The 15927-nt window shown below is 37.8% G+C and overlaps 1 protein-coding gene and 1 pseudogene across 1 annotated transcript in view; both read right to left on the bottom strand.

The window, feature by feature from the left end:
- TMEM131 (transmembrane protein 131) overlaps positions 1 to 15927 on the bottom strand; it is a 253174-nt gene that overhangs the window by 73117 nt on the left and 164130 nt on the right. The window contains exons 7-11 of the mRNA XM_090281769.1: positions 15673 to 15795; positions 9534 to 9614; positions 6615 to 6765; positions 6460 to 6516; positions 5230 to 5291 (exon numbers count right to left, since the gene is read on the bottom strand). Of these exons, the coding sequence (XP_090137895.1) occupies positions 5230 to 5291; positions 6460 to 6516; positions 6615 to 6765; positions 9534 to 9614; positions 15673 to 15795 (474 nt within the window). The remainder of the gene's footprint in view (positions 1 to 5229; positions 5292 to 6459; positions 6517 to 6614; positions 6766 to 9533; positions 9615 to 15672; positions 15796 to 15927) is intronic.
- On the bottom strand, positions 10134 to 14265 carry LOC150006489 (POU domain, class 5, transcription factor 1 pseudogene; annotated as a pseudogene).

Genomic DNA, 15927 nt, shown 5'->3' with positions numbered 1-15927 from the left:
CAACCAATCAATGTATCTCTGGCACATCAACATTTCTCTCTTTCTGCCTCCCTTTCCATCTCTCTAAAAATAAATAAAATCTTTTTTAAAAAGGAAGAAATAGAATATCTAAATATAGGAAATAAAGAGACTGAGTTTGTAATTTTAAAACCTCCCCCAAGAAATGCCTGAGCCAAGATGACTTCATTGGTGAATTCTACCAAACATTTAGAGAAGAATTAACCCCCACAATGAGAAGGAAACACTTTCCAACTCATTCTGAAAGGAAAAAAAAAAAAAAAAAGCCCTACCTATCTACTGTCTTTATTCACAAAACAACAGCTATTTCAATGTCAAAGAAATAAGCACATTATTGCAGAATAGTCCTTCTCTAGAAAGGCTGCTTGTAACTTTTTAAACATCAACACACTAATATTTTATAAACATTTATACTGTTCTTACTTTGCTCATTTTTCTAAAGACTTGTGAAAATTTCAATATAAAGAGCAGAAACCAATCAGTAACCCCTTGATATTGTAGTAACAATCAGCACTGTGTATTTTTTAGAAAGATATAATTAATTATTGCTATAAATAGGAATTACAAAGAAACTGTACAACAAAAATATTCACTGCTATATTTCCTTATGTAAAAGTTCACTCCTGGAAGACGTGCTGATAGTTTTATTCCATAGAGACTTTGATGATAATCATTCAAAAGATTAAGTTTTTTAAAAAGTCACTAAATTAAAAAATGAATATATTTTTGAAAGCAAGTATATAAAAATATATACACTAAGGTTACTATTTAAGAAGAAAAATATGAACAAGACACATAATGCTGCTGCTTAGTGCTTTGGTGTTTTTGTTTCAATGGCATTAGGGTGGCCAGGTCACAGAAGTTGTTCCTTGTCATCTGTGGAAAGATCTTGGGCCCTTGAAACCCCAAGAAGTACAGCAGGACACACAGGCTACGGCATCACAGGTCCCTCAGCCTGCCTAACTGGAGGGGCGGGAACCCCAGGTGGGGTAATTTCAAGCCCTCATTCTCCCACCAACAGGAAGAGACACAGGTCAGAGAGCAGGACACTGTAGGGCTGTGCTCCCACTAGTGAGCAGGTTGCTGTGCATTAAAAGGTGGTTACCTGGGGTGACAACCTCTTGCTTCCTCATTCGGGGTTTGTATACTCTCCTTTCTTTGGTCTCTATTCCACCACCTGGTGGTAAATTCTGTATTTGGTCATAGATGGGCAAAAGTCCCTTAAGTCTCAAGCTCATCTGATCTACCTTATTTTATCAGAATTTGCTGAATTTATGTTCCTGACATCAGCACAGGTTGTAATAAAAATGTACTGCTATCCTTTTTCATCACTCCCTATGAATGTATTTTGGAGATCTCTCTAGAAGGTGAGGTTGTGGCTAAAGCAAAATATAAATAGCCTCCCCCCTTTCTTTTTTTTTTTTTTTTGCCTAAAACCATCTAATGGCATTCCAATCTCATTATAAGGCATAAAAGTTATCTGGGTGTATGTCTGAGGGGAAAGTAGGGACCCTAGTTTATGGTATGTATCTAGGTTAACGACAACAGGTACCAGTTAGAAGGGATACCTATGACATATGTTAACAGCATGCTACTGCTGCCTACCCTAATTTTTTGCTTCATGATTTCTCCTGCCAACATATCTGAATTTTTTTTAAAATTGTTATTCTATTACAGTTTTCCCATTTTTCCCTCTTCCGTTTTATCTTTTTTAATGCAATTAATTGACATACAATATTATATTAGCTCCAGGTGTACAAATATGATTAGACTTGTTATATACATTTTAGAAGAATACTGTCACAGAATGAACACGTTCTTTAAGAACCCAATATTTAATCAGTAAATATATAACTTATCATACTACACTTAACAATGATGCACGCTTATTTTTTAATTTTATTTTTATTGTTTTTCTATTACAATTGTCCCACTTTTTCCTTCATTGCTAGCCCCCACCCAGCCTACCGCTTCTCCCACAGTCAATCCCCACCCCGTTGTCCATGTCAAAGGGTTATCTATACTAGATGCTTTACTAAACCGTTCCCTACCAGCTCCCACCTTTGTTGATCTTTTGAATTCTTTGTTTAGTCTGTCATTTAATTCTACTCTAATCTTGATGATTTCCTTTCTTCTTCTTGCTTTGGGCTTTGTTTGTTGTTGTTGTTCTAGTTCTTGTAGCTGTAGGGTTAGATTTTTTATTTGAGATTCTCCTATCCTTTGTAGGTAGGCCTGTATTGCTATGAACTTTCCTCTCAGGACTGCTTTGCTGTGTCCCATAGGTTTTGGGCTGTTGTGTGTTCATTATCATTTGCTTTCAGAAACTGCTTGATTTCTTCCTTGATGTCATTGTTAACTAATTCATTATTTAATAGCATGTTATTCATTCTCCATGAGTTCGAATGTCTTTGAGATTTTTCCTTGAGGTTGATTTCTAGTTTCAAAGCATTGTGATCTGAGAAGATGCTTGACATAATTTCAATTTTCTTGAATTTGTTGAGGCTTGTTTTGTGTCCTAGCATGTGGTCTATCTTTGTGCATTTCAAAAGAATGTATATTTTGCTTCTTTGGGGTTAAAAGTTCTATATATTATCAATTAAATCCACTTGATCTAGAGTGTCGTTCAATGCCTCCATATCCTTGGTGTTTCTTTGCTTCGAAGATCTGTCCATTGTTGACAATGGGGTTAAGTTAAAGTCCCCTACTATGAGTGTGTTGCTGTTGATATCCTTCTTGTAGTCTTCCAAGACTTTCCTTATATATTTGGGTGCACCTATGTTGGGTGCATATATGTTTACAAGGGTTATAGCTTCTTGATGGATTGTTCCTTTAAGTATTATAAAATGTCCTTCTTTGTCTCTTTTCTGTCCTTTGCTGTGAAATCTGTTTTGTCTGATATAAGTATTGCTACCCCAGTTTTTTTTCATGTCCATTTGCTTGGGATACGTTTATCCATCCCTTCACTTCCAGTCTGTGTAAATCTTTTGTTTTGAGGTGTGTCTCTTGTAGATAGCATATATGTAGGTCATGTTTTCATATGCATTCCGCTACCCTATGTCTTTTGATTGGATCATTTAATCCATACATTTAAGGTTATTATTGACAGGTATTTATTCATCTCCTTTTGCACCTGTGTTCCTTTCCCTCTCTCTGTTTCTTCCTTTTCTTACAGCAGTCCTTTCAGCATCTCTTGCAATGCTGGTTTGGTGGAGATGTATTCTTTTGGTCTTCCTTTGTCTGAGAAACTCCTGATTTCACCTTCCATTTTGAAAGACAGCCTCGCTGGGTAGAGTAGTCTTGGTCGTAGGCCTTTGTTTTTCATTGCTTCAAATATTTTTTGCCATTCCCTTCTGGCTTGTAGTGTTTCTGTTGAGAAATCAGTTGATAGCCTTATCAGAGCTCCCTTGTATGTTATTTGCTGTTTTTCTCTTGCTGCCTTTAAGATTCTTTCTTTGTCTTTGAATGTTGCCATTTTAATTATGATGTGCCTTGGAGTGGGCCTCCTTGGGTTCATCTTCATTGGGACCCTCTGTGCTTCCTGGACTTGCATGACTTTTTCTCTCGTCAAGTTAGGAAATATTTCTGTCATTAATTTTTCAATCAGGTTTTCTATCCCATGCTCCTCCTCTTCTTCTTTTATCCCTGATATGGATATTGTTTTGTTTCATGTTGCCCTGCAGTTCTCTTAAACCCTCTTCATTCGTTTTCAGTCTTTTTTCATTCTGTTGTATTGTTTGGAAATCTTTTTCTACGTTGCTCTCTAACTCACTGATGCCATCCTCTGCTTCATTTAGCCTGCTTTTGGTTGATTCTACTGTGTTCTTCAGTTCAGAGGTTGTATTCTCCATTTCTTCCTGGTTCTTATTGATAGTTTCTATGTCCTTTTTTATGCTGGTTTGGTTCTCAGTAAGTTCCTTGTAGTTCTTTGTAGTTTCCCTGGAGTTTGTTATAGTTTTCTTTTAGTCCGTCAAGTTCATTGAGCTTCCTCATTACTATTGTTTTGAATTCCATGTGAGATAGCTTGCTTGCTTCTATGTCATCTATCCCTCCTTCTGGGAATTCCTCCTTTCCTTTTGGTGGGGTGTTGTTTCTGTTTACTGGAGTGTTATCCCACCTCCCCATTTTGGGCACTGGTCTTGTTTCTGCTTCTTATATTGATCTGCTTTTATTTTCTGCCTTTGTCATGTGACCTTCTTATATATAGTTGTTGAGCTGCTGCCTCCAGCTGAAGCCACTTGGAGGGGAGCGGTTTGCTTAAGTGATTTCTCACTTAGCACTTGGGATGCTTCTGTACTGGGACCTAGTCCGCTGCTCTCCCAGTTCTTTCTCGAGAGCCAGCACCCAAAACTTATTACAAAGTGCCTCTAGTTCACTTCACCCTCTTTTGGCCTCAGCCACAGACGAGTGCACTCCCTTGTGCAGGCCATGGGCAGCAGGCAGGTTTGTTGTCTATCTGAATCTTTTTCTCTCTCTTTTTACTTACTCATACATTAACTCTTATCAACCAAACCTAATGGAATCTTTATAACCTGTTTTTCTTTGCACATGGCACACAGATACTAGGATTTACCAGAATCCACAGGCAATTTATCAATTCTCACATGAGGAATATATTCATTGATTTTCAGAGGGAGAGGAAGGAGAGAGAACGAAGAAGAGAGAGAGGAGGAGGGGGAGAGGGAAGGAGAGCAAGAGAAAGCAAGAAAGCGAGAGAGAGAGAGAGAGAGAGAGAGAGAGAGAGAGAAACATTGATATGATAGAGAAACATCAATGTGAGAGAGAAACATCAATTGGTTGCCTCCCATACACCCCCCCACCCAACCTGGAATCAAACCTACAACCCAGGTAGGTACTCTGACCAGGAATCGAACCCGCAACCTTCTGGTATACAGGACAACACTCCAACCAACTGAGCCAGTGGGCCAGGGCTCCACAGGCCTTTAAAAAAAATAAAGATTCTTCCTAAATAGGAACCTTGTGAACTTTAGTTCAAATTTGACTTGGAGAAGATTGCATACTTCCCTTCTTCTCATCCTTAAAGTTTGGTGGTTAAGGCAGAACACATTTCTCACATCACACTTAGTACCAAGGTGTCACCAGGTCACAACAAAACCAAATTCTATTAGAGCAAGAGCTTAATTATTTTTAACTTTGTCATAAGTATAAAAACAAAGAATTTATAAATTAGGAAAAAAATAAGTAAAAACTTACTGTTATTGGTACATCTTTTGTTCCTGAATTTAATAAATGAAGATTTAAAACTTTTGGTAGATCTGTTAAAATTTAAAAAAGAAATATTTCTTACACAAGGTGTAGTTTATAGTGAGTCAAAATCTTTTACCTTCTTAGATATTAGACTGAATCTATTCTACAATGTGAAACACAATGGCCATCAAGTTAATAAAAAGATAATTAGATGGGCTTCCCTTACTCATAAGGACATTGTGTGTTATAAGAACTGCCCCCACCTAACGAGGCCAAACCAAAACCAAAACCAAATTCAGTAAAATTGACATTAAAACTTCCAGTTTTTCAGCAAAGTATAATGAAGCAAATTAAAAATGTGCAATGTGAAATTTTCATATTAAAACTGAATCTAACATTCGAAAATGGGTCTTCAATATAACACAACAAAATTGTGACTACATATGGCCCACAGACATTCCACATTACAAGTACAGTTGACCTTCAAGCAACACAGGGATTAGGGTTGCTGATCCTCACCTAGTTGAAAATCCCTGTATAACTCCAGATTCTCCAAAAACTTAAGCACACTACCTTGGTATTTAAGAGGGATTGGTTCCAGGACCCGCAGCAGATACCAAAATCTGTGGATGCTTAAGTTACTTATATGAAAAGGTGTAGTACTAGGCAGTCGGCCCTCCACATCCACAGATTCCCAACCATGGATAGAAAATACGTTTTTTGATCCTTGGTTGGCTGAATCATGGATGCAAACCCTGGGATACAGAGGCCAACTGAATATTTATTGAAAAAAATTCACATATAAATATACCTGTGCAGTTCAAATCCACATTGTTTAATGCTTAAATACACTATCACTTTTTCCTTAATAAATCCTTAACTTGATTGTTTTCAAGTTTGGAATTTGCATTCTCTGGTCATGTGGGACTAACATCATGTCACTATAATACAATTGAATAATCAATATCTAAAGAAAAATCCAGAAGTAGGGAGGAACTGGATTATAAAATTGGAAAACTACTTTGTGCTCCCGCTTCCATTTAGAAGACTTTACTTAAGTTATCCCATAGCCTTGTAAGAATTCTCAGTTCCCAAAAGTAGATTTCTACAAAATCATATAACCCACTAGAAGGAACTTTCAAAGCTGAATTACAAAGAAGTTAAAGTAGAACCAATTAGTACTGAACAGGGATTTTGTTTTTTAAAGACCCATAAAGACACTGTCTCTTTTCTTACCTTGTGTTCGCAGTGTACCAAAATCTAACATTTCTGTTGAGGAATAAATTCCAGGAGCTTGTAAAACAGAAAAGTAAACAATTATATTTCACTTTGACTGAGTGAGATGCAGTGAAAACCAAACAAACATATAGTGCTTTCAGTTTTCCACTCACCTGTTGTAACTTCAACCTCGACAGGAAGAATGATAAACTCTGTGCTGTCTGAAGCATTAGTCTTTATTCTTATGAAGGCTGTGTGGTTATCTGCTTCTCTGGAGGAAAAACTGGCTCTCATCACTCCCTTGGTTTCATAAGGAGGAATTTCCTGACAAGTTAACAGACCATAAGTTAACAGACCATAATGTAGCACAGCTTTTGTAATGTTGCAAAACCACCAGTTTATTGAATAAGATTGCATTGGCCAAAAGATGCCTAATTATTTTATATAACTAATAAGAAAAAAATACATTGACAATTAATTATATTTCATTGTAACACACACTCCAATTTTGCAGGATGTTAAAATGTGAGAAATGTGCATTGCCACTTGCAAAATCATTATTAAAAGGTAGCACTAATCTATAAAATCAGTTGTTCTTCAGTTCATTGGTGGTGCTTAGGTATACAAGGTCTGTCTGGAAAAAGTCCAGCCTTTGTTAATATAATGAGAATGGTTTGCATGACATCATGTAACCTGGCAGCCAAGGAGAGTAGACTGGAATGTCCATGCGTGAACAATGACGACTTCACTGTACTGCTCAGTAGGGGTGGTAGATGCCATAGAATGAGCATGTGTACTGTGTGGCTGTTGTATTCAAAATGACTGAGTAGAGCAACTAATCTACATCAAATTTTGCGTTAAGCTTGAATATTCCTCCATGGAAGCTATTTGGATGATCAAGAAGGCCGCAGCTATGGGCAAGTGGTGATCGGCAGCTTCATCAATGTGCCTGCTCATGTACCATGTCTTGTGCAGGATTTTTTTGCAAAACATCAGATCACCCAGGTGACTCAGCCCCCTTACAGCCCAGATTGGGCATCCTGTGACTTCTGGCTTTTCCCAAAACTAAAATTACCTTTGAAAGGGAAAAAACTTCAGACTTTCAATGAGATTCAGGAAAATATGACGGGGCCATTAACGGTATGGGAGAACTGTATGAGGTCCCAAGGTGACACTTTGAAGGGGACTCAGGTGTCATCGCCCTATGTACAATATTTCGTGTATCTTTTTCAATAAATGTTTCCATTTTTCATATTATATGGCTGGATACCTTCTGGACAGATGTCATATAATTCAGTCTTGAAATTCTCTAACCAACAGAAATGTCACCATCAAAGGGAAGCTTTCACAGGAACCTTTTAAAAATTATAACCAAGAGAACTTAGACTCTACAGTACTTTCATTTAAAACCTAACAAAAACAAAGCTTCCCAAGCAAATCTGTAGTTTATCAACTGCGGGTCAGGAAGGTTTTAGGCATGGGTGATAGCTGCAATTTCCAGACACTCACACATACACTAAAAGGAAAGTTCATTAAATAAAGAAAAGCTTTTTTTGAAGTATAATCTTTTCTGGTTTTAGAACAATCTGGCACAAACCTTGTTGGTCTATTTTAGGAAATCCCTGTGTTTTTAGATTTAACTGTTCTTCACTCACTTTTACTCTCAACTTTTTAGTTTCAAAAACTAAAGGAGGTGATTGGACACTCCCAGGGCCCCTAGAGAGGAACCATCCTCTCATAAGTTACCCATCTCTGGGATCTGACTTGGTCTCTGGGTTTTCTCATATACTGAAATGGGGTCGGCGTGAAGTCAAGGCTAACTGACTTTTTCTCTTTGGATTTCTAGAAGTAAAAGTCACTACTATCTTTTCTTGTAACCACTGGGATTTATTAAAACATTATGCCATCTCCGCTACCATTCATTATAGTTCTTAACTAAGTAGAAAGCTGAATTCCCTTGTAGTTGTTTACTAAATACCAATTATATTTGACAGAAAATTCTTAGTTTTTCTATCTAGAATTATATACAAATGTACTGGCTTATAGTTAATTTTCTGAAGCATTGTTTTAGACACTATTTCTCCCAAAGGCTTTTCAAATAATATTTGAAAACATTTTTGTGAAAGGATGTAAATGGACCATGTACATATTACGTACTTCTACCTGATAGTGTGCTTCTGTGCCTTAGCAGTTAGCCAATCACTGACAAATTTGTTTCTAAATGTTTAAGTCAACACCCTAAAATGCCCTATACATCCTTTCCTTCTTTGAAACTAGTCAGAAGACAGAATCAAGAGGTAATGCCTGTTTAACAGCACAAGTCACTAAGAAAAGTTGATCTTCAGAGCTCATTCACAGTGGCACAGTCACAGTGTCTTCAATAATGTCCGTGATCTTGGTATAAGAACTGCATTTACTACGACTTCCCCTCTTTGATTAAAGCATGGCAGACAACATTAAAAAAAAACAAACCAAAACTCTCTATGGGAGAAACCTTTGCAAATAAAGTAATTACTACATATTCATTAATTTGGTTAATATTTGGTAGTGTTCTCTAAGAAAAAGTGGTTTTCTATGCACTGATACAAACTACTATTAAATATTCAACAATATTAAAAGTGGACATAGAACACCTAAGAATTAAAAAATTTCTAAGTCATCACAAGGGCTTAACAATGTTCCCTCTTAATGTTCAATTCGGGACCTTCAAAAATTGAATGGATCCTTCCCACAGGGCTTTTTCTTCTTCTTTTTTTCCTTAAAAAAATAACTTAAGAGTGAAGCCATTTATAAATGATTGGATTCAGAGACAACTTTACCAATATAATTCTGATAGAAAAACCTCTTCTTTTCCACACAGTGGGTTAAAGAGCCCACCAATTTTGTTCACTGCTCTTTCCAAAAATTACTACTTTTATCTCACTCTCATACCATTTTCAAATATATTTGATGTAAATTTAATGTTAAGAAAACAATTAAAAAGTCACCCATGTTTTTTTAGGTGATAAGGAGTTAAGTAGTTTCTGGTGTTTTTAAGAAAAAAAATTGAGTTCATGTGACCACATGTGAGAGGAAAATGTGTTAGCACTCACCCACAGTTTTCTGGTACCCCCTTGTTGACCTGTTGGAAGTTCTAGGTGAAGATCTCCTCCACTAGAGTACATTTCTACAACCTGTAACAGAAGAGCACATGACAGTTCAGTTAAAAATCATATCCTCGATGCATCTGATTTGCTGTTATATAGAAATAAGTTTGACAACCTAATTGCTTATCAGAAAAGATTTAAAAACATTTACAGATATAAAAGTAGGATAAGTATGTTGCATCACCACAGTCAGTAACCCACATGTGTAAGCAATGGTGGTATTTTTAACAAAAACAATTTAACTTTGAAATATTAAACTCTGAAACAGGACATTTGTCTTAAATACTGAATTTTAGAAAATCCACCTACAGGACACTAACAGTAGTTCAGGAAAATTATCAAATTTTAGAAATACAAATTTCATATTTCTTTTGTGTGTGTGAATGTGTGTGTGTGTGTCCAGGCTTCTTTGTTTAAGATCAAAGTGATAAGTGATGTGGGGATTAAAATCAAGAGCATTATTGAACTCACCTTCCCTTTAACTAATTCCCCTAACCCGTTTGTACTCCCAATTCCGTAATGAAAATAGAACTTAATCCCAAAGCCCTAGAACAATTCCCGGGGTTCTTTCCCTAGGTCTCCCCTGTCCTGGAAGGGTAGGGCAGCCCAGTCTGAAAGCATGGGAGAACCTAGAGTGGTGGCAGACAGCAGGAAAGGCTTCACCCTGACGGAGGGGACTGTGGAGTACAGTGCAGTGAAGTGAGGGCCTGCACAGCCTGGGGGGGTACCAAAATGGGGCCCTGGTGCCAGAGGAAAGGATACCGGTCCCCCTAAGAAACGGAGTCCAGAAGCCTCAAAATCGTCTCTTGAGAATAGTCACTGCTTGGTCATTTGCCCTTCTGGCGATGGCAGCAGAACCACACTTGGACCACGTCCTTCTCTAGCTGAGCTGCTGGGCAATGTGTGCTGCAGAGTGGGCTCTGGGCACTGGTTCTCAGGTGGCCCCTTGCTCAGTTCTTGACACTTGTTTGCTTTCCCTTTCAATCCTGCACAAGGGTCTTTGCTTTGCATACCTCCTGCAGATTCTTGTCAGCTTCCTCCGTGCACTTCCGCAGGAGGGGCTGCGGCTTACACATGTTCTTCAAACTGAGCTACACTCTCAAAGTGCCATATGGTCATTTGGCTGAACACGTTCTCAAAGAGAACACCCAGGGTGAGCCCCACATCGGCCCGGGTATATCCCAGGGTGATCCTCTTCTGCTTCAAGATCTTGGCAAACTGCCTGAGGTCTTTATTCAGAGCTTTCATGTCCTCACTCGCCTCTTCCTCAGGGTGTGAGTCCAGCTTCTCCTTGTCCAGCTTCATGGCCCCAGAAGCAGCAGCACAAGACTAGGAGGAGGCCTCTTCAGAGTTGCTCTCCATCCTGGCTCCCTCCTGACGCTCGAGTTCGGGAGCTTCCAGGATGCCTTGGGGCACCAGCCCTACTCCAGCTTGAGGCCCATAGTAGGCCATCCCCCAACATAACTCATATGGTGGGGGTCAAGGGGAATCCCCTACACTTTGGCTCCAGGGCCAAGTTCTGGCCCAATTCCCAACCCACTCGGAGGGCCCTGGAAGCTCAGCCAGGCACGAGCGTCAACCCATTCTGGCTCTGGCCCTCCTGGTCCATCACCTCTACCACTTGGTGGAAGCAAGAAGGCAAAGTCGGAAACCAGGTGTCCCACCAGGGGAAGGAGGGTGCCCCACGCCAGCAACCAGATGAAAGGAGGGCTCTCCAAGGCACTCAAAATCTGTATTTCTTATACTTACACAGTGCTTCTTTAGTCACACATTTATAGGACTTAGCAGTGGACCTAACAGCTACTATAATTGTTAAACAGTGAAGAGTGTATTATTCTGAAACATATAAAACAATTTTACTGTAGTATGAACACATTTGGTTTCTACTGGTAGCAAAATCACAAGTACTGTTAAAGCCTCTGTGGCTGGTACCTATATGCATAATTTTTAAAAATAATTTTTTTTTCTTAGTGTTAAGATAAATGACTACCAGTTGGGAAACAGTTTTCTTTATAAAACAAATAACAAAAACAAAAAAACCTCACCTGAGGATATGCCTATTGATTTTAGAGAGGGGAAGAAAGGGAGGGAGAGAGGGAGGGAAACATCAAAGTGAGAAAGAAACATTGATCAGCTGCTCCCGCATGCGCCCTGACCAAGGACTGAACCTGCAAGCTAGGCACAGACCCTGACTGGGAATCAAACCTTCAACGCTTTGTTTAGAGGACACTGCTCCAACTAACCGAGCCACACCGGCCACACTTAAAGTAGTTTTAATGAAGCCTACTGTACAATAAACTATACATCTTTAAAGTGCACAAGATGATAAATTCTGACATATGCATACAGCGTAGTTACCACTGCAATTAAGATGAGAAATATACCTATTACCTCACACAGTTTCTTCACGTACTTTGCAGCCTACCTGTCCCTCTCTGCCCCTTCTCATCCCTAGGTATCCACTGAGTTGCTCTCACCCACTCTAGATCCCTTTGTATTTTGCAGTTTTATATAAATGGAATCAAAAGTCTGTACTGTACTCTTGTGTTCAGCTGCTTTTATTCAGTGTAATGATTTTGAAATCTATCATGTTCTTGGATGTATTTATAGTTCTTTTCCATTTTATGGATATGCAACAATTTTTGATCCATTCACCTAATAGTGAATATTTGGGTAGTTTCCAGTTTTTGGTCATCACAGATAAAGCTGCTATGAACAATGCGTTAATAAGTCTGTGTATGAATGTCTGCTTTCCTTTCTTTTAGGAGAAGACCTAGGGACAGAATGGGTCCTATGACAGGAGACTTTCCTTCAATGGCAGGTTACCTTAACTCCTAATGAGAAATAATCTATTTAATTAAATGCCATTTTGGGGTGAAGTAATAAAGAGAATGGGTGAAAAACCATTGTTTTATTATAAAAGTTCCCCAAAGGTACATAAAAAAGTACAAAGCAGAGATACAGTAATACTTTAGTACAAGCTTAAAGGTTTTTGATGTGTGTGTGTGTTGTTAAAGAAACGCATTGGGCAAAGACTAATGAACTAGAATGTTCTTCTGAGTATTATTACTTGCTTTCCAATTTCTTACAACAGTGTTGTCTTAAAGTACTGATTGTATTAATAGTAATAGCACATTAACTGACGGGGTAATTATGGAACTTTTTCTGAAAAACCAGAAAAAAATCACATATTATTTCACTTAACAACTTCCAAGGTATTAAGGAAATAAGCATAACAATTTTTGGAAACAAAAAACTGAAAGGTAGACTACAGATACAGGGAAATAAGTAAGAAGATAGAGATACAAAAGGCTAAATTATCTTAATCTAATAAAGTTTAGGAAAAAAAAAGAAATCCAACAATATATACAGAATATAGTTTATTTTAAAAATTCCCACAAAGAATGTTTATTTTTGTATGTCCACATATAAGCCTACAAATGCACCCACAAAGGTCTGATGTGATGCACACCAAGATCATTATGAGCAGTATCTATGAGGAAGGGTTTGGATTGGAATTGTGCTAATACAATAGTAATCTGCTACATGTGGTTATATCTAAGTTTAAGTTAGCTGAAATAAACTAAAATGTTCAGTTCCTCAGCCACCCTAGCCCCAAATTCAGGTGCTCAGTAGCCATGTGTGGCTACTGTATTGGAGAGAGCAGACACAGAACTTTTTCATTATCCCAGAAAGTTCTACTAAAGTCCTGGATTGGAAGGGAAGAAATTCAGGGGGACATCTGCTCTACCCGTTTGAATTAACATTTTCTTCCAGCAAAAACATACTTATGTGTTTGTATCGTATAATGAAAAAAAAAAAAAATCAGATACAATTTCTTGCTTTACAATATTTTCTTAAATTCAAGGACAAGACTAATGAGAGTATAACATATTATAGGAGTATCAGGTTAACAGTGCCTTCCATACAAACTTCCAGTTATAAAATAAGCCCTGGGAATGTAAGGTACAGCATGGACAAGTCAATAGTACTGTTTTGCATATTGGAAAGTTGCTAAGTGTAGATCTTAAGGAAAAAAAATTGTAACCGTGTGGTAATGGATGTTAAAAGTTTTACAACTAAAACTAATATAAATGTTACATGCCAATTACATATCAACAAAAGAAAAAAACCCAGTACTGAATTCAAAGTGATAATTGTTTTAGACGATAGCCTGATGACTCACAAGCTGAGGAGAAAGGCATAGACCATAGGTTAGCCGCCACTTGCTGAGTTGGGGACCCCTAACCTTCCAGCAGGAAGCAACTCCTGAGTCTGTGCTCTGGCCACTACACGGAGAGGGCACTCTGGGGAGCTCTGTCCTATCGCTGCCATATCAGTGTGCCAACTCATGCAGTAGGGTCTGACAGAATGAAGAACCAGTTATTTTCTTTTTTTTTTTTTAATGTCTTTGACTTAAAAGTAGTCAAAACAAGGAAGTAGCAAGAATTTATGAGGTTTCTGCATAGATTTGCAATAAAAGCCAGGACAGGGAAAATATACCACTACCTAAAGTAGCAAACGGATATAAATGACAGAGTGATGATGATGAAGAGGAATCACTTTTCACTGTACAAACAGGACACAGGAGCTTTTTCCTCTTTTGTGATGAAGATATCTAACTAAAAATAATTAAAATTCGTGCAGAGTATTTTTATTCATAGCTATACTCACCCATTGTCAGCCAAGTGTTGTGGAGAAATCTCTTTCTTACTACTTTAGCATAAAATTCAGGCTCTGAAAATCTTGTCTTATTTTACCTCATTTCCCCTTCCATTGTTTATGAACATGTCTACCGTGGGGTTCTAGGACAATAAAATCCATTTTGGGTGCCACAGCTCTTTAGCTTACCACAATATATAGTATTTCCCATCACTTGTCATTTTCAAGATACTGTTAAGTCCTGCAGTGTTGGTCCTAAGGAGCTCTGGGTGCTCTGGGTGTGGATATTACAAACCATTCTGGAAAGCCCCCGCATCTCTTTCTGATACTGATAACAGAACTAGATGAGCTCTAGTGGTAGCAAATGACATAGAGTTGGAAGTCGCAAGGGATGGGGCTGGGGCTTTGAGAAATATCTGAATGAGTCACACCAGCTTCGCTTACTGTAGAAGTGATAAGGAACCACTGAAGAGGGATTTCAAATTTGAAAACAATGACTATTAAAAGATTGGGTAAGCCCTGGCTGGTGTGGCTCAGTGAATTGAGTGCCGAACTGTGAACCAAAAGGTCACTGGTTTGATTCCCAGTCAGGATACATAAGAGGCAAGCACACATTGATGTATTTCTCCCTCTCTTTCTCCATTTTCTTCCCTCTCTCTAAAAATAAATAAATAAAATAATTAAAAATATATAAAAATAAAAGATTGGGTAAAATAAGGAGTTAGGTTTTTAAAATAAAATATAAGTTTGCTTTTAATCATGATTCTTTATTATCCTTTCCTTGGACTTCAATTTCCAGGCTCTGCAATCACTAAAATTTTATTAATTACAGAAACAGATAGAAACTGTGGCTTTTTAAAAAAATTTTAAAAATATTTGTCTATTAATTTGAGACAGAGAAAGAGAGAGAGAGAGAGAGAGAGAGAGAGAGAGAGAGAGAGATTGACTTGTCGTTCTACTTATTTATGCACTCATTGGTTGCTTCTTTTATGTGCTCTGACCAGAGATTGAACCTGCAACCTTGGACTATCAGGACGATGCTCTAACCAACTGAGTTACCTGGCCTAAGCTGGTACAAACTGTGTTTTTAAAATTTACATTGAACTGGAAAGAGCTAATAGGCAAGAAAAATAGCAGCCTTATATAGCTGAAAACTCTTCTTAAATTAAATGCAGAACTGCCTAAACTCTAATACCAGAGAAGCCATAATCATTTTTAAAATGGTTCAAAAAATTCAATATCTAGACTGCTGACATCCAAAAATCAGACCACAGCAAGATGCATTAGAAGAACACCCCTCTTCAGTACAACTTTAAAACCACATGGTTTTAAAGTCTTGAAAGCTATAACAAATTGAAATTTTAAGCTAAGCCTTAATTTCCACCAAAATGAAGCTCATTCAAAATCACCATCATAAACTCACCTGTAAAGGCTCGCTGTGAGGGTTGTGTATGTTTATTATAGGTGAGAAACTACTATTCACAGGGACTCTGGCCCCAATGAATGGCCTCAAACGATAAGGATTTGGAACTCCAACACCAAATACCTGTTTCAAAGGAGGAATAAAAAGCAATTTGAGTTGCTTTTATAACTAACATTCTTATACGTTATTACAGATTAACTTAGGGAAAACTCGTGAGTCTAATTTAGATTTCAGAAAATCTTAACTCCCTTTAAA

The sequence above is a fragment of the Furipterus horrens genome, unplaced genomic scaffold (genome assembly GCF_987537825.1).
Source record: "Furipterus horrens unplaced genomic scaffold, mFurHor1.1.pri manual_scaffold_6, whole genome shotgun sequence".
In the NCBI taxonomy this organism is placed as follows: domain Eukaryota; kingdom Metazoa; phylum Chordata; class Mammalia; order Chiroptera; family Furipteridae; genus Furipterus; species Furipterus horrens.
Note: the sequence above shows the minus strand (reverse complement) of the source record. Positions and strands in the feature narration are given on the sequence as shown.